Source organism: Centruroides vittatus, unplaced genomic scaffold (assembly GCF_030686945.1).
Source record: "Centruroides vittatus isolate TY-2023 unplaced genomic scaffold, ASM3068694v2 contig_240, whole genome shotgun sequence".
Classification (NCBI taxonomy): Eukaryota; Metazoa; Arthropoda; class Arachnida; order Scorpiones; family Buthidae; genus Centruroides; species Centruroides vittatus.
The window spans coordinates 1-20,149 of NW_027121511.1; the positions used below are offsets into that span (position 1 = coordinate 1).

The 20,149-nt window shown below is 35.9% G+C and overlaps 2 protein-coding genes across 2 annotated transcripts; both read left to right on the forward strand.

Moving 5' to 3' along the window:
- The first annotated feature begins 2,375 nt into the window (after nucleotides 1–2,375).
- LOC136971243 (uncharacterized) lies at nucleotides 2,376–3,724 on the forward strand. The gene has a single exon (XM_067265711.1). The coding sequence runs from the start codon at nucleotides 2,376–2,378 to the stop codon at nucleotides 3,570–3,572; it is 1,197 nt and encodes a 398-aa protein (XP_067121812.1). The 3' UTR covers nucleotides 3,573–3,724.
- Nucleotides 3,725–13,377: 9,653 nt separating this feature from the next.
- LOC136971237 (uncharacterized) lies at nucleotides 13,378–14,607 on the forward strand. Its single transcript, XM_067265706.1, has one exon. The coding sequence runs from the start codon at nucleotides 13,378–13,380 to the stop codon at nucleotides 14,605–14,607; it is 1,230 nt and encodes a 409-aa protein (XP_067121807.1).
- The last annotated feature ends 5,542 nt before the right edge of the window (nucleotides 14,608–20,149 follow it).

Sequence of the window (20,149 nt, forward strand, 5' to 3'; positions counted from 1 at the left end):
CCGATGAAATCTAATTAAGAATTATCTCAAAATTTTTTAAATATTTAATTAAAAAAGTTTAATTTTGAAATAATTTTTTAAACGAAATTTTTATTTTATATAAGTTTTGATTATATAAAAATATAAAACTATTTTAAAACAGATTTTTAAAGTTACTTCTGTGATTTCAGACTGTGAATTCATTTTATAGATGACTGTAAATATATTTTGTTCAAAGTTTACAGTAATAAATTTAATCTCTCTTTCTTATAAAACTAAATTCGAGAGAAGTCATTCTAATCACTTATCAATCTCGTTCGATTTGTGTTTATTGCAATGGATGACAAGAATACATCAATTTATAAGAGTCTTGGAATAACATTAACCATAAGACTAATAAATTGTGTCTTGTTTTAATGTTTGTTATACCTATATTTACTTGTTTACTCCAATGTATTATCTATTACAGCACATCTTGGCATTATAAATTGAAAAGTGAATTTCTTAAGATTAAATTACTTGCATAATCAGAACAAGTCGGATAATTATATATTTGAAATTTTTTATCGTGTAAATAAAAGAAGAAACTCTTTGTCATAACATGTTATAAATTATATTACAGTAAGAAATTTAAATACCTGAGTTTTTGCATTTCGATGGGTTTTCATATGAGCTTTTAGATTTGTGTTGCATTTAAATGCCTTCCTACAAATTTCACATTTAAAAGATCGTTTTGTTTTGTTTGATAACATATGTCTTTTTAATGTTGATGGAAATTGAAAGATTTTCTGGCATTTATGACATTTATGGCATTTTTCATGTCTTGATGATCGCTAATTATGGAATTATTTAAACATTTATTAAATATTCAATTAAAACTTTTAATTTTAAAATAATAACGTTTTAAACGAAATTTTCATTTTATATAAATTTTGATTATATTCTTTATTTGCAAAAATAGACTTTTAAAAGTCTTTGCGGCATATGCCACATTGATGATCATTGATTTTTTCAGTCAGGTCTTCCGATGAAATCTAATTAAGAATTATCTCAAAATTTTTTAAATATTTAATTAAAAAAGTTTAATTTTGAAATAATTTTTTAAACGAAATTTTTATTTTATATAAGTTTTGATTATATAAAAATATAAAACTATTTTAAAACAGATTTTTAAAGTTACTTCTGTGATTTCAGACTGTGAATTCATTTTATAGATGACTGTAAATATATTTTGTTCAAAGTTTACAGTAATAAATTTAATCTCTCTTTCTTATAAAACTAAATTCGAGAGAAGTCATTCTAATCACTTATCAATCTCGTTCGATTTGTGTTTATTGCAATGGATGACAAGAATACATCAATTTATAAGAGTCTTGGAATAACATTAACCATAAGACTAATAAATTGTGTCTTGTTTTAATGTTTGTTATACCTATATTTACTTGTTTACTCCAATGTATTATCTATTACAGCACATCTTGGCATTATAAATTGAAAAGTGAATTTCTTAAGATTAAATTACTTGCATAATCAGAACAAGTCGGATAATTATATATTTGAAATTTTTTATCGTGTAAATAAAAGAAGAAACTCTTTGTCATAACATGTTATAAATTATATTACAGTAAGAAATTTAAATACCTGAGTTTTTGCATTTCGATGGGTTTTCATATGAGCTTTTAGATTTGTGTTGCATTTAAATGCCTTCCTACAAATTTCACATTTAAAAGATCGTTTTGTTTTGTTTGATAACATATGTCTTTTTAATGTTGATGGAAATTGAAAGATTTTCTGGCATTTATGACATTTATGGCATTTTTCATGTCTTGATGATCGCTAATTATGGAATTATTTAAACATTTATTAAATATTCAATTAAAACTTTTAATTTTAAAATAATAACGTTTTAAACGAAATTTTCATTTTATATAAATTTTGATTATATTCTTTATTTGCAAAAATAGACTTTTAAAGTCTTTGCGGCATATGCCACATTGATGATCATTGATTTTTTCAGCTGAACGCCCACCCACGTGTTTGTTGTGCGTGGTGTCCCGTATGCCGGAAAGGGGGATCCTGGTAGTTGAGGGGCAACATAACGTCCCCAACACACTGCTTTGGCCCCTGCTTCGGATAAACGGGAGGCTCAAATCAGGCTCCGTTTGAGTCAATCGGCTGGTCGTTGAGTCATTGTTGACCTCGGCCTGGAGTCAACCGATCGATGCAGACCGGGCAGACGCGTCAGACAAGGTGTGCTCTACTTGACTGCATTGTGAGGGTATAGCTCCTGGGAAACCCTGGTGTGACGGTCTATGGGATCTTCTCATGTGACGGCATCCCCTTGTTGGGCCCCATGGTGGGTGGGGTCACTAGGAGCTGAATATATATTCTTAAATATGGATCATAAAACCACAAAACAAGTGACCAAAGACCAGACCTCCAGCCACACTGCTTACTTAATAGTGCATGCGACTGGAGAAAAACCTCTATCTAAAGCATCTCCATTCTTGATTCAAAAATTGTTTGAATCAACTATTGGACAATTGAAAAAAATACAAAAATTAAGATCGGGAGATTTACTGGTGGAAACAGCTTCCCCACAACAATCGGCAAAACTTCTGCAAACAAAGACTCTGGGAGAAATGGAAGTCACTGTCACACCACACGGAAGCCTAAACTCATCACGTGGTGTGATATCTGAAATTGATCTGATGTCTGAAGATGAATCAGACATTCAGATCGGTCTTTCAGATCAAGGTGTCGTTGCTGTTCGGCGCATTTCCATTCGTCGAGATGGCAAGTTGATACCAACCAAACACCTGATACTTACTTTCAACAAGCCAACATTGCCATCCTCAATTACAGCAGGATACCTACGTTGCTCAGTTCGTCCATATATCCCAAACCCGCTGCGTTGTTTCAAATGCCAGCGGTTTGGACACTCACAAACATCCTGTCGCGGGAAAAGCGTATGTGCACAGTGTGGGACTGAAGGTCACGAGAGTACCGAATGTAAAAGTACCCCATGCTGTGTGAACTGCAAAGATGCCCATCCTGCATACTCTCGGAAATGCCCTTCATGGCAGAGAGAAAAAGAAATACAGCGTGTAAAAACAGTAAACAACTTACCCTACCCAGAGGCACGTCGCATGGTCACTTCAAGTGCACCACTGAAGCAGAAGACCTATGCTGCTGTCTTGAAATCCACAAACACTTGTGCAGTTCAAACAGATATCTCTGTCTCTCCAAGTGAATCCTTTACTCGCCATGCGAAATGTTTAATACTGCCATCTACCCAAACACCAGAAAAGGAGAGCAAGAAGACCAAGACACCCCTACCTAAAACAGGGGTAATAACAAGAAATGTGGGTTCAAAAAAGGCTAATAAAAACCCACTTAACAAGCAAAAAGTAAAAGTTGCCCTCTCTAAATCAGCTAAAAAGTCGGAGACTCAGTCTATGAGTGAGTTCTCTGACTTTTCTGATGAAGAGACTAATTCGGAGGTTACAAAACCAAAGTCACCTCCAAAAGAGAGACCCCCTGTTAAATTAAAGAGGGATACCCTCGCAAAGAATGCTACCTCAAACACATAATGGATTATAAAATAATCCAATGGAACTGTCGTGGTTTCCGCAACAACTTCTCTGACGTTAAACACCTGACATACTCTACCTCATCTCTCTGCGTGGCACTCCAGGAAACACATCTAAAACCTGGAGAAAGAATCTCTTTAAAAGGATTCAATCTTTACCGTAAAGATGACGACAGCCACACTCGCGCCAGTGGAGGTGTGGCTGTACTGGTTTCAAACCGCATCCCGTCTTTTCCGGTACAAATAACAACAGAGCTGCAAGCTGTGGCAGTCAGAATATCTATGGGCGTCACTGTCACAGTTTGTTCCATATACTTGCCACCAGATGTCAGAGTCAATGACGATGAATTGGATGCATTGGTTGAACAGCTGCCAACTCCTTTCCTTTTACTTGGTGATTTCAATGGTCACAATCCAATGTGGGGCAGTCACGATATCAACCGTCGAGGCAGAGCCATTGAAAGATTCATAGGTAATCACCAACTATATTTATTTAATACTGGAGAAGTGACATACTTCCACGCCCCAACAAGAACATTCACTGCCATTGATCTATCATTAGCAACCCCAAATCTGTTTTCAGCGTTTATATGGGAGGTTGGATCTAATCCACTTTCCAGTGACCACTTCCCAATATTTCTAAAATACCAAGGCAGAGAAAGCTGTGAAACAGCCCGTCCACCACGCTGGAAACTTGAAACGGCAGATTGGCCTGCATTTTCCTCTTTGGCTAACATCACTGAGGAAATGGTCAATACTGCCGATATCAATGATGCAGTAGAAGTTGTCACTTCCAGTATTATTCAGGCAGCCGAAAAAACAATGGGGAAAACGTCAACCAGATATCCAAAACATCCGAAACCATGGTGGGATCAGAATTGCGAGGCAGCATTTAAAAAACAAAAGAAAGCATGGGGGATTTTCAGAAGATACCCCACTGCTGAGAATTTGATAGCTTTTAAAAAAGCAAAGGCAAATGCCAGAAAAATAAGGAGGCAAAGCCAAAGGGATTCCTGGAGGAAGTATGTTTCTAGCATAACATCTTCCACCAGCTCAAAAGCAGTCTGGGATAAAATCCATAAAATTAATGGGAAATATGCTTCTCACTCTCTGTCCATGCTGGAAAATAATGGCACAATAATCAGTGACATAAAAGGTATTGCTGATTTGTTGGGTGAAACATTTTCGTCTTCATCCAGCAATATTATGTATACAAAGGATTTTCAGGCTTATAAAGTCCAAACTGAAAAACAATATCTAAACTTTCACTCTCCATCTAATGAGGAATATAATGTGCCATTCAGCAGAATAGAACTATGTACAGCAATCTCTCGCTCGGGGAATACTGCTGTAGGGCCGGATAAAATCCATTACAGCATGATTAAAAATCTGTCAGACAATTCCCTTAGTAACCTTCTGAATCTGTTCAACAGAATATGGACAGAACATACTTTTCCTGACTCTTGGAGGCTATCTATCATAATTCCCATTCCCAAGCCAGGTAAAGACTGCAAGAATCCCTCTAATTATAGACCAATTTCTCTGACTAGTTGTCTCTGCAAACTTTTCGAGAGAATGGTAAACAGACGCCTGATGTTCCTCCTAGAGGAAAAGAACTACTTTTCACCACATCAGAGTGGATTTCGTAGGAACAGAAGTACCACAGACAATCTAGTAAACCTTGAAACATCTATACGCGAAGCGTTTGTAAGACGACAGCACTTAGTGTCTGTGTTTTTTGATATAGAGAAGGCCTATGATCGCTGCTGGCGATACGGGATACTCCGTGATCTGCACAAATTTGGATTGCGGGGTAATTTGCCAATTTTTATAAAAAACTTCTTACAGAATCGAAGATTCCAAGTCAGGATGGGCAACACTTTGTCTAGGCCTTTCACACAAGAAGAGGGTGTCCCTCAAGGTTCTATTTTGAGTGTAACTCTGTTCCTAATAAAAATTAACAGTATAACTAACTGTCTCCCTCCCAGTGTGAAACACTCTCTGTATGTGGATGACTTTCAGATTTCCTGTCAGTCTAGTAACATGGGTTTTATTGAGAGACAACTGCAAACCTCCTTAAATCGAATAGACAATTGGTCCAAGACCAATGGTTTCAGTTTTAACGTAGAGAAGACCTCGTGCATCCACTTTTGCCGAAGGCGTGGTTTGCACCTGGACCCTGAAATTCACCTAAATGGGGTTAAAATCCCAATGGTCAACGAAGCAAAATTTTTGGGTGTCGTGTTTGACCATAAATTGACGTTCTTACCACACTTGCGCAATTTGAAGAGTAGATGTTTAAAAGCTTTAAACCTGTTAAAGGTATTGTGCTGCTCATCCTGGGGAGCAGACAAATGTTCTATGCTCAGGATTTATAGGGCCCTTGTTCGCTCTAAGCTGGACTATGGATGCGTTGTGTATGGCTCTACACGAGAATCTACTCTTCGGATGCTGGATCCAATCCACCATCAAGCATTGCGTTTGTGCACTGGTGCATTTCGAACTTCTCCTGTACAAAGTTTGTATGTGGATGCTCATGAGCCTCCACTATCTCTTAGGAGAGAACAGTTGTCTCTTTTTTATTACATTAAACAGAGATCTCAAAATAAACTTTTAGCTGATTGTTCAGATAGTCAGCTGAGGAGATTATTTGCAGCTCGCCCAAGTAGTGTCCCTACATTTGACATAAGAATGGAGAATGTAAGCAGCACGATTGACCTGGACACAAGCAACATTTCGCAGGTCGAGGTCGATAATATATCACCTTGGTCAATTCCTGTGATAAACGTTGATTTAAGCTTAAAGCAGTTTCTAAAAGAAACCACCCCAGACTACGTTTATAGACAGCACTTCGCAGAAATTCAACATCGTGACAGGAATTTAATTCCTATATACACCGATGGATCTAAATCGGATGACTATGTTGGCTTAGCCTTTGTTTGCCAGGATGAAATCGTGGCAGAACAAATAGCACCGAATTCTTCCATTTTTACTGCGGAGTTGCAGGCTATTTATTTAGCCCTAAAGTATATAAATAGGAAAGGTCATCGTTGCTGCGTGATTTACACTGACTCAGTTAGTGCACTTCAGGCTTTGATCTCGTATGAACCTAGTTTTCACTCCATAGTGATTAAAATTCGTAAGCTGATTTGCCATCTTTTTGCGAGGAATTTCTCTATAAAATTTTGTTGGGTCCCAGGCCATGTAGGTATAAGAGGGAATGAAGAAGCTGACGCAGCTGCAAAGTCAGCAAGTCCTTCTCAGCATACAATGCATATTGAAGGAGGTGACTTGAAGCTAGTTGTTAAAAAACGACTAGAGGAGAGATGGCAAAATGTGTGGAACGCACAAGTCCACAATAAACTACACGAGATCAAACCTGTGATAGAAAATTGGACACAGAAGAAACCTTATGACAGGAGATCTGAGGTCATTCTTACTCGTTTGAGAATTGGACATACTTGACTGACTCATCAATACCTTTTGAAGGGTGATGACCAGCCTGTATGTCAGTATTGCAACTGTAATGTAAGTGTTAAGCACATACTGAGCAATTGCACTGCCTCTGAAAGGATTCGTAGGCAGCATTTTGGAAATGCAAGTTTTAAAGAGATTTTGGGCCAGAGGCCAAATGTTGATAAATTACTGAACTTTCTAAAAGTTACAAATATTTATAAACAGATTTAGTTGTTTGTTTATTTTATATTTACACCTTGTTACTATATACATTTTAATTGTTATTTATTTTTGTTATCGGTTCTATGTTTATTGTTTTTATCTGTTGTTTTATTTTGTTCTATTTTATTATATTTAATTTTGTTATTTATTTATGTATTTATTTACACCATGTGTTGTGGCGCAGCTTGGCCTGTGTTGCCTTTGTGCCAAAAAACTATTACCAACCAACCGTTTTGTTCATTTTTATTGTTATTTATGTACATATATATACCATAAGTTGTGGCGCAGCTTGGCTATGTGGCCCTTGTGCCAATAAACTTTAACCAACCAACCAACCAACCAACCCGATGAAATCTAATTAAGAATTATCTCAAAATTTTTTAAATATTTAATTAAAAAAGTTTAATTTTGAAATAATTTTTTAAACGAAATTTTTATTTTATATAAGTTTTGATTATATAAAAATATAAAACTATTTTAAAACAGATTTTTAAAGTTACTTCTGTGATTTCAGACTGTGAATTCATTTTATAGATGACTGTAAATATATTTTGTTCAAAGTTTACAGTAATAAATTTAATCTCTCTTTCTTATAAAACTAAATTCGAGAGAAGTCATTCTAATCACTTATCAATCTCGTTCGATTTGTGTTTATTGCAATGGATGACAAGAATACATCAATTTATAAGAGTCTTGGAATAACATTAACCATAAGACTAATAAATTGTGTCTTGTTTTAATGTTTGTTATACCTATATTTACTTGTTTACTCCAATGTATTATCTATTACAGCACATCTTGGCATTATAAATTGAAAAGTGAATTTCTTAAGATTAAATTACTTGCATAATCAGAACAAGTCGGATAATTATATATTTGAAATTTTTTATCGTGTAAATAAAAGAAGAAACTCTTTGTCATAACATGTTATAAATTATATTACAGTAAGAAATTTAAATACCTGAGTTTTTGCATTTCGATGGGTTTTCATATGAGCTTTTAGATTTGTGTTACGTTTAAATGCCTTCCTACAAATTTCACATTTAAAAGATCGTTTTGTTTTGTTTGATAACATATGTCTTTTTAATGTTGATGGAAATTGAAAGATTTTCTGGCATTTATGACATTTATGGCATTTTTCATGTCTTGATGATCGCTAATTATGGAATTATTTAAACATTTATTAAATATTCAATTAAAACTTTTAATTTTAAAATAATAACGTTTTAAACGAAATTTTCATTTTATATAAATTTTGATTATATTCTTTATTTGCAAAAATAGACTTTTAAAAGTCTTTGCGGCATATGCCACATTGATGATCATTGATTTTTTCAGTCAGGTCTTCCGATGAAATCTAATTAAGAATTATCTCAAAATTTTTTAAATATTTAATTAAAAAAGTTTAATTTTGAAATAATTTTTTAAACGAAATTTTTATTTTATATAAGTTTTGATTATATAAAAATATAAAACTATTTTAAAACAGATTTTTAAAGTTACTTCTGTGATTTCAGACTGTGAATTCATTTTATAGATGACTGTAAATATATTTTGTTCAAAGTTTACAGTAATAAATTTAATCTCTCTTTCTTATAAAACTAAATTCGAGAGAAGTCATTCTAATCACTTATCAATCTCGTTCGATTTGTGTTTATTGCAATGGATGACAAGAATACATCAATTTATAAGAGTCTTGGAATAACATTAACCATAAGACTAATAAATTGTGTCTTGTTTTAATGTTTGTTATACCTATATTTACTTGTTTACTCCAATGTATTATCTATTACAGCACATCTTGGCATTATAAATTGAAAAGTGAATTTCTTAAGATTAAATTACTTGCATAATCAGAACAAGTCGGATAATTATATATTTGAAATTTTTTATCGTGTAAATAAAAGAAGAAACTCTTTGTCATAACATGTTATAAATTATATTACAGTAAGAAATTTAAATACCTGAGTTTTTGCATTTCGATGGGTTTTCATATGAGCTTTTAGATTTGTGTTACGTTTAAATGCCTTCCTACAAATTTCACATTTAAAAGATCGTTTTGTTTTGTTTGATAACATATGTCTTTTTAATGTTGATGGAAATTGAAAGATTTTCTGGCATTTATGACATTTATGGCATTTTTCATGTCTTGATGATCGCTAATTATGGAATTATTTAAACATTTATTAAATATTCAATTAAAACTTTTAATTTTAAAATAATAACGTTTTAAACGAAATTTTCATTTTATATAAATTTTGATTATATTCTTTATTTGCAAAAATAGACTTTTAAAAGTCTTTGCAGCATATGCCACATTGATGATCATTGATTTTTTCAGTCAGGTCTCCCGATGAAATCTAATTAAGAATTATCTCAAAATTTTTTAAATATTTAATTAAAAAAGTTTAATTTCGAAATAATTTTTTAAACGAAATTTTTATTTTATATAAGTTTTGATTATATAAAAATATAAAACTATTTTAAAACAGATTTTTAAAGTTACTTCTGTGATTTCATTTTATAGATGACTGTAAATATATTTTGTTCAAAGTTTACAGTAATAAATTTAATCTCTCTTTCTTATAAAACTAAATTCGAGAGAAGTCATTCTAATCACTTATCAATCTCGTTCGATTTGTGTTTATTGCAATGGATGACAAGAATACACCAATTTATAAGAGTCTTGGAATAACATTTACCATAAGACTAATAAATTGTGTCTTGTTTTAATGTTTGTTATATATATATTTACTTGTTTACTCCAATGTATTATCTATTACAGCACATCTTGGCATTATAAATTGAAAAGTGAATTTCTTAAGATTAAATTACTTGCATAATCAGAACAAGTCGGATAATTATATATTTGAAATTTTGTATCGTGTAAATAAAAGAAGAAACTCTTTTGTTTTATGAGCATTTCTTCAGTTTTACTTTGATTTCGATTGGATTTCAATTTTTGTATAAATATTTTATATAATAACTTTATTTTGTAACTGATAATAAATCAGAGTTTATGTTTGAATTTTTTTAAAAAAATTACATTTAGTTAATTAATCATTAATTACTGCACTGATTAGCATCATATGTTCTATTGATTACATCAGATAATATTTTATAAAATTTTTAAAACGTAATACTTCAAAGAAAAAACATCTTTTAGTTAATATCGAAAACAACACGACTCATTTTCATAATTTCAAATTGTCATAACATACTGTAATATAATCTATAACAAGACATTTAAATACCTGATTTTTGTGGACTTTCATATGTCTGCGTAGCCCAGCTTTGCTTTTGATACGTTTTTTTGCACATATGACATTTTACACTTTTTTTCTTTTTTGAGTCAACATGTGTCTCCTCAATGTCGAAGCATATAAAAATTGTTTGTTGCATTTATTACATTTGTATATGATTTTTTTGTTGATGGCTGCTATTATGGAATTATTTAAACATTTATTAAATATTCAATTAAAACTTTTAATTTTAAAATAATAACATTTTAACAAAATAAAAGTTTTACTATCCTAAATACATTTATAATATATAATTTTTATACATAAAATTAAATGAAAATTTAGAATAGAACTTGTATATATGTAATGCATTTTGAAAAAACTGAATTATGATCATTTTTTTATACAAGTTATTAAATAAATAATTATACAGTATTTTAACAAACTAATTCTTTTGTAAAAATATGTAAATGTTAATACTTTAAAACCTAATTTTGAATGAACAGGATGGTTATAATTAAAGTTTCTCTATTTAGAGCTCTCTGTAGCTGTAACTAATAAGAAGAATGGCAGTAATATTTGTACAGGTACTATTCAAGGAATGGAAAGATTTTGCAAAAAAATTTTAGTCCTATAATTTTCCAACGGGACAAAATATGGCATTGCACAAGAAAAAACACATGAAGTAAGATAAAAAAAATAATAATAATAAATAACTGAGATAAGGTGAAAATGAAAAATTTTAATGTTTTTGTTTTTTGCAAAAATTGAAAAAAAAAAAAAAAAATTGGCTGTAGAGTCACCTCAAAACCAATGTCTATAATGAAAATGTCCATAACTTGACAGTTTTAAATGACATCATAATGTAACATATATAGAACCACATGCAGAACTGTGCAGAGTGCAACATATGCAGAAGCTGTTGCATTCTACAATTCAGTACATTGCATCAAATGCAATCTCTGGCCTAAAATAATGACAATCACATCAAAGCTCAACTTCAATGTCAGTAATATCATTAAACATTGTGAATAAATAATAAACAGAGTTCCTACTCAAATTTTTGTTTTAAATTCCTTGACTTTACCTAACCAACTTTTATTTGACTTTACCTAGCCAATAATACTAAAATTGCGATTATTACTGATTCACTCTCATCTCTCTCTGCGATTAGGAGAAAGTCTGATCATCCTTTAGTATTCAATATACAACAACTATTAGTGGATACAGATAACGAATATTACTTTCAATGGACTCATTCTCACTGTAACAACTGGGGCAATGATCGGGCAGATGAAGTTGCCAAGATGGCTGCTGAGGATCAGAATATAATTATCAGTTATAATAAGGTCTCCACAAAAGTGCTGAAAGCCGTCTTATGGAATCAAATGATCGAGGATTGGCAAACAGATTGGAATTTAAATACATCAATAACTAGACAATTCTTTCCTGACATCAAAAAATGTTTGCACAACACCTGGATCGCTGTTACTCACCACTCTGTACAATTTTATACCGGACATGGTCGTTTCAATTCTTATCTTACTCGTTTCACATCACACACTAATAGCCTCTGTCCCGTTTGTAACGTTATTGACGGTAGTTTACATTATATTTTTGAGTGTCCTATGACTGATTGTGAAAGACACTATTTACGTGCTCTTCTCATCTACAAAAACCGTTCTTGGCCCTGTGAAATACAAGACCTAACTATGGATAAGGACACTCATGATTTACTCTACCAACTATTTGAAAAATATTTTATAGTCACACCTATCTCCTGAGTCTTCCTAATTGTCTATTTCTTTGTTGTATTATTTAATTCATCATTCGTTGAATTGGCCACAGTCCCAACTATTCACAGGACTTGTGGTGTCGGACATGATTCTTTTGGTCAAACCGTGGACTTTGTGTTTGGCTGAAAATACTTGTCTGTTCTGGACACATGTACTTCTGAGAATATTAAACCTGAACCACTTTCATTGATTGTGATATCATATGTGTATAATATACTTAGAGTGGAATTTGTGCAATGTAATCGCCTCAACATGACGGTTGGACTTCGGTGTGGCTGCGATTCCTCGTGGCACTAGACGTGACTTCCTCAACTACACTTGACCTACCGTCATCATATGTGACATCTTCTGTGTGTATAGACTTCGTTACTTTACTTCGGAGGTATTTTGCGTGCAATGTTTTCGCCTTATTTCAACTGCTGGATTTTAGCAGCTTACGAAGAGATTCTCTTTTCTATCCTCAGAACTTTACTGTGGTTAGAGTGACATCACTACTGACACGGTTTGCTCATTCTGTAAACACTTCGTTTTCTTAATCATCTAATTTAGGTACCTCTTTGATTTATCGTCTTCGTGTTTGCAAGACTTCAGTGGTATAGAGAAAATGTCTTCTTTTCCTGGTAATATTGCCCCCTCGATGTGGGTTCCTGTCCGTGGTGAGGGGACCTCCCAGAGATGGTTTAGTATCTCTTCTTTACCATCCCTGGGATCTGAACGCCCACCCACGTGTTTGCCGTGCGTGGTGACCCGTATGCCGGAAAAGGGGATCCTGGTAGTTGAGGGGCAACATAACGTCCCCAACACACTGCTTTGGCCCCTGCTTCGGATAAACGGGAGGCTCAAATCAGGCTCCGTTTGAGTCAATCGGCTGGTCGTTGAGTCATTGTTGACCTCGGCTTGGAGTCAACCGATCGATGCAGACCGGGCGGACACGTCAGACAAGATTTGCTCTTCCTGACTGCATTGTGAGGGTATAGCTCCTGGGAAACCCTGGTGTGACGGTCTATGGGAGTCTCCCATGTGACGGCATCCCCTTGTTGGACCCCATGGTGGGTGGGGTCACTAGGAGCTGAATAGTTATTTTTCAAACATGGATTCATTAAAACCCAAAAGTACAAGTACAAGAACTACAAGCACTGACACATCAACACCAAAGGAGGTCAGTTCCTCCAACCAACCAATTTATCTCATAGTACATAGTACTACTGAAAAACCCATGTCTAAATGTTCCCCTTTTTTAATTCAAAAGTTGTTTCAATCAACTATTGGACATTTAAAGAAAATACAAAAATTGAGGTCAGGGGACCTACTGATAGAAGCAGCCTCCTCTCAACAGTCAGCAAAGCTGTTGAAAATGACATCTCTAGGAGACATAACAGTCACCATCACACCACACACAAGTTTGAACTCATCACGTGGTGTGATATCTGAGGTCGATCTGATGTCTGAAGATGAAGCAGACATCCAGATCGGTCTTGCAGATCAAGGTGTCACTGCCGTTCGACGCATCTCCATTCGTCGTGATGGCAAGCTGATACCGACTAAACATCTGATTCTCACTTTCGGAAAGCCAACATTGCCATCATTTGTTACTGCGGGATATCTTCGATGCCCAGTTCGACCATACGTTCCAAATCCGCTGCGTTGTTTCAAATGCCAGCGATTTGGACATTCCCAGACCTCCTGCCGAGGCAAAAGCTTATGTGCACAGTGTGGAACTGAAGGCCACAACAGTACTGAATGTAAAAGTACTCCACACTGTGTGAACTGCCAGGATGCCCATCCAGCCTATTCTCGGAAATGCCCTGCATGGCAAAGAGAAAAAGAAATTCAACGCCTAAAAACAGTTAACAACATACCTTACCCAGAGGCTCGGCGCATGGTCACTCAAAGTGCATCATTACAACAAAAGACATTTGCTTCTGTTTTGAAGTCCACAAAGACATGTGCGGTTCAGACAGAAATTTCCGTTTCACCAAATGAATCTTTCACTCGCCATGCTAGATGCTTGTTAACTCAATCTACAGATACAGAAGTAAAGGAGAATATAAAGAAAAAAACACCCCTACCTAAAGCAGGGATAGTAACCAGAAATGTGGGTTCTAAAAAAGCTAATAAGAACCCACTGAACAAACAAAAATTAAAATCAGCCCTCTCTAAATCTAAAAGATCAGAGACTCAGTCTATGAGTGAGTTCTCTGACTTCTCAGATGAGGAGACTAATAAGGTGGTTACACCACCAAACTCGCCTCCAAAAGGCAAATCGGCTGTAAAACTAAAGAGGGATACTTTTACAAAGAATGCTGCCTCAACCACATAATGGATTATAAAATAATCCAATGGAACTGTCGTGGTTTCCGCAACAACTTTTCTGACGTTAAACATTTGACATCATCTACCACATCTCTCTGCGTGGCACTCCAGGAAACACATTTAAAACCTGGAGAAAAAATTTCTTTAAAAGGATTTGATCTTTACCGTAAGGATGATGATAGCCACACTTGCGCCAGTGGAGGTGTGGCTGTACTGGTTTCAAACTGCATTCCTTCCTTACCGGTACAAATAAGAACAGAGCTGCAAGCTGTGGCAGTCAGAATTTCAATTGGAGTAACTGTCACAGTTTGTTCCATATACTTGCCACCAGATGTCAGAGTCAATGAGGATGAATTGGATGACTTGGTTGAACAACTGCCAACTCCGTTTATTCTACTTGGTGATTTCAATGGCCACAATCCAATGTGGGGCAGTCACGACATCAATTGTCGAGGCAGAGCCATTGAAAGATTCATAGGTAATCACCAACTGTATTTATTTAATACTGGAGAAGTGACATACTTCCACGCCCCAACAAGAACATTTACTGCCATTGATTTGACATTAGCTAGTCCAAATCTGTTTTCAGCGTTTACATGGGAGGTTGGATCTAATCCACTTTCCAGTGACCACTTTCCAATATTTTTAAAATATAGAGGCAGAGGAAGCTGTGAAACAGCCCGTCCACCACGCTGGAAATTTGAAACGGCAGATTGGCCTGCATTTTCCTCTTTGGCTAACATCACTGAGGAAATGGTCAATACTGCCGATATCAATGATGCAGTAGAAGTTGTCACTTTCAGTATTATTCAGGCAGCCGAAAAAACAATGGGGAAAACGTCAACCAGATATCCAAAACATCCGAAACCATGGTGGGATCAGAATTGTGAGGCAGCATTTAAAAAACAAAAGAAAGCATGGGGGATTTTCAGAAGATACCCCACTGCTGAGAATTTGATAGCTTTTAAAAAAGCAAAGGCAAATGCCAGAAAAATAAGGAGGCAAAGCCAAAGGGATTCCTGGAGGAAGTATGTTTCTAGCATAACATCTTCCACCAGCTCAAAAGCAGTCTGGGATAAAATCCATAAAATTAATGGGAAATATGCTTCTCACTCTCTGTCCATGCTGGAAAATAATGGCACAATAATCAGTGACATAAAAGGTATTGCTGATTTGTTGGGTGAAACATTTTCGTCTTCATCCAGCAATATTATGTATACAACAAATTTCCAGGCTTATAAAGTCCAAAGTGAAAAACAATATCTAAACTTCCACTCTCCATCTAATGAGGAATATAATGTGCCATTCAGCAGAATAGAACTATGTACAGCAATCTCTCGCTCGGGGAATACTGCTGTAGGTCCGGATAAAATCCATTACAGCATGATTAAAAATCTGTCAGACAATTCCCTTAGTAACCTTCTGAATCTGTTCAACAGAATATGGACAGAACATACTTTTCCAGACTCTTGGAGGCTATCTATCATAATTCCCATTCCGAAGCCAGGTAAAGACTGCAAGAATCCCTCTAATTATAGACCAATTTCTCTGACTAGTTGTCTCTGCAAACTTTTCGAGAGAATGGTAAACAGACGCCTGATGTTCTTCCTAGAGGAAAAGAACTACTTTTCACCACATCAGAGTGGATTTCGTAGGAACAGAAGTACCACAGACAATTTAGTAAACCTTGAAACATCTATACGCGAAGCGTTTATTAGACGACAGCACTTAGTGTCTGTGTTTTTCGATATAGAGAAGGCCTACGATCGCTGTTGGCGATACGGGATACTCCGTGATCTGCACAAATTCGGATTGCGGGGTAATTTGCCAATTTTTATAAAAAACTTCCTACAGAATCGAAGATTCCAAGTCAGGATGGGCAACACTTTGTCTAGGCCTTTCACACAAGAAGAGGGTGTCCCTCAAGGTTCTATTTTGAGTGTAACTCTGTTCCTAATAAAAATTAACAGTATAACTAACTGTCTTCCTCCCAGTGTGAAACACTCTCTGTATGTGGATGACTTTCAGATCTCCTGTCAGTCTACTAACATGAGTTTTATTGAAAGACAACTGCAAACCTCCCTAAATCGCATAGACAGTTGGTCCAAGATCAATGGTTTTACTTTTAATGCAGAGAAGACCTTGTGCATTTACTTTTGACGAAGGCGTGGTTTGCACCTGGACCCTGAAATTCACCTAAATGGGGTTAAAATCCCAATGGTCAACGAAGCAAAATTTTTGGGTGTCGTGTTTGACCATAAATTGACGTTCTTACCACACTTGCGCAATTTGAAGAGTAGATGTTTAAAAGCTTTAAACCTGTTAAAGGTATTGTGCTGCTCATCCTGGGGAGCAGACAAATGTTCTATGCTCAGGATTTATAGGGCCCTTGTTTGCTCCAAGCTGGACTATGGGTGCGTTGTGTATGGCTCTACACGTGAATCTACTCTTCGGATGCTGGATCCAATCCACCATCAAGCATTGCGTTTGTGCACTGGTGCATTTCGAACTTCTCCTGTACAAAGTTTGTATGTGGATGCTCATGAGCCTCCACTATCTCTTAGGAGAGAACAGTTGTCTCTTTTTTATTACATTAAACAGAGATCTCAAAATAAACTATTAGCTGATTGTTCAGATAGTCAGCTGAGGAGATTATTTGCAGCTCGCCCAAGTAGTGTCCCTACATTTGACATAAGAATGGAGAATGTAAGCAGCACGATTGACCTGGACACAAGCAACATTTCGCAGGTCGAGGTCGATAATATATCACCTTGGTCAATTCCTGTGATAAACGTTGATTTAAGCTTAAAGCAGTTTCTAAAAGAAACCACCCCAGACTACGTTTATAGACAGCACTTCGCAGAAATTCAACATCGTGACAGGAATTTAATTCCTATATACACAGATGGATCTAAATCGGATGACTATGTTGGCTTAGCCTTTGTTTGCCAGGATGAAATTGTGGCAGAGCAAATAGCACCGAAGTCTTCCATTTTTACTGCGGAGTTGCAGGCTATTCATTTAGCCCTAAAGTATATAAATAGGAAAGGTCATCGTTGCTGCGTGATTTACACTGACTCAGTTAGTGCACTTCAGGCTTTGATCTCGTATGAACCTAGTTTTCACTCCATAGTGATTAAAATTCGTAAGCTGATTTGCCATCTTTTTGCGAGGAATTTCTCTATAAAATTTTGTTGGGTCCCAGGCCATGTAGGTATTAGAGGGAATGAAGAAGCTGACGCAGCTGCAAAGTCAGCAAGTCCTTCTGAGCATACAATGCATATTGAAGGAGGCGACTTGAAGCTAGTTGTTAAAAAACGACTAGAGGAGAGATGGCAAAATGTGTGGAACGCACAAGTCCACAATAAACTACACGAGATCAAACCTGTGATAGAAAATTGGACACAGAAGAAACCTTATGACAGGAAATCTGAGGTCATTCTTACTCGTTTGAGAATTGGACATACTTGACTGACTCATCAATACCTTTTGAAGGGTAATGACCAGCCTGTATGTCAGTATTGCAACTGTAATGTAAGTGTTAAGCACATACTGAGCAATTGCATCGCCTCTGAACGGATTCGTAGGCAGCATTTTGGAAATGCAAGTTTTAAAGAGATTTTGGGCCAGAGGCCAAATGTTGATAAATTATTGAACTTTCTAAAAGTTACAAATATTTATAAAGAAATTTAATTGTTTATTTGTTTATGTCCATGTACATGTTGTTGTTGTACACAGTTTAACTGTTGTATATTTTTGTTATTGGTTTTTTGTTTTTTGTTTTGTTCATTTTTATTGTTATTTATGTACATATATATACCGTATGTTGTGGCGCAGCTTGGCCTGTGTGGCCCTTGTGCCAATGGGCTTTAACCAACCAACCGATCATAGGCACTGTACTTTTGCCGTGCTGGCGAGAACTTCCTACTAAAAAATGCTAACGGCTGCCAGTGGTTTGACACCTGTTGTTGTAGTGCAGCTTCCATTGCTGTGTCAGATGCGTCGCCGACAATTGCCAGTGGTGCTTTGAGCGACGGATGAGCCAGTGTGGCAGCTTCTGCTAAGTCAGCCTTGCACTTCTCAAACGCCTCTGTCTCTGCTTGTGACAGCTTAATGCTTCGTTTATCTTCCTTAGTCGTCCCTTTTAGGTAGGCGTGTAACCTTGCCTGTGTGTGAGCTGCATGGGGAATAAACCTTTTATAAAAGTTGACCATTGCTAAAAAACGACGGAGCTCTCTGATTGTAGGTTTAGGGTAGTCCTTTATTGCCGCTACTTTGCTTGGTAATGGTGTGATGCCTGCTGGGGATATTAAATGGCCCAAGAAAGGAATAGATGGTTTGCCTAAAATGCATTTTGAGGCATTTAGCTTCACACCGTATCGAGTGAAACGCTCGAATACCATACAGAGTTGTTGTAAGTGTTCTGCTACATCAGCTGAAGCTATGAGTACGTCATCAAAGTATGGGACGCAAAACTCTAATCCCTGCAGCACCTGATTCATGAAGCGCTGGAAAGTAGCAGCTGGGTTGGAGAGACCAAAAGGCATAAAAAGGTATTTAAACAATCCAAATGGTGTAGTAACTGCAGTCTTCGGAACGTCTTCTGCTTTTACAGGAATCTGGTGATACACCTTTGCTAGGTCTAAGGTGGAGTATATCTGCTTTTCTTTTAACATTTGTACACAGTCCTGAATATGCGGCACGGGATATTGGTCTGGAATGGTAGCTGCGTTTAGCCTACGAAAGTCACCACATGGGTGCCAGTTTCCATTGCTCTTCAGCACCATGTGCAATGGACTAGCCCAACTACTTTTTGAAGGGCGGCATATGCCTCGTGCGACTAGAAACTCGAACTCTTGCTTCGCTGCTTTCAACTTGTCAGGCGGTAAACGTCGAGGCCTGGAAAAAACTGGTGGTCCCTTGGTTTTGATATGGTGTTGGACAGGATGGGGTGTCATGGAAACTTTTGTCAGATTGGGAAACTCTGCCAAGATCTGATGAAATTGCGTATTTTCTCCGACTGATCTAATGGCGGTTGGGGGCCAATTGTAATCTCTTCTCTTGAATTCATCTATGTCAGTGGATCGACAAGGCAGCTGCGGCAGATGTCTACCAATAATCCAAAGTGGCGCAAAAAATCAGCTCCAATAATAGATTGAGAGACTGCTGCGAGGATGAAAGGCCAGTGAAAAACTCTCTGGAGACCTAGATCTAATTTAAACAGCTTTTGGCCATACGTATTTATTGTGGTCCCATTAGCTGCGAAAAGTTGCAGTTTCTCGGGTGATCGGTTTGCCTGGTTATGTGGCACAGGGACTACATTCATTCATTTATTCATTTTTATTAACATACGTAGTACATGTCCGGCCCCGCTTGGCGCATTACCGGAGAGTAACAAATTAATGGTATAATTATGATATTACCACCGAAATAATATATTACAATAAAAATATTTAGAGAGGTATATATGTAAGTAAGAAATAAATTGAACAAAAAACAATAAATAACAATAATAACATTATTAAATTAAGCAAATAAGGGGGATTATA

What these genes read in the sequence shown, in the direction of transcription:
- LOC136971243 (XM_067265711.1), top strand. Translation starts at nt 2,376, where the DNA reads ATGGATCATAAAACCACAAAACAAGTGACCAAAGACCAGACCTCCAGC.
- LOC136971237 (XM_067265706.1), top strand. Translation starts at nt 13,378, where the DNA reads ATGGATTCATTAAAACCCAAAAGTACAAGTACAAGAACTACAAGCACT.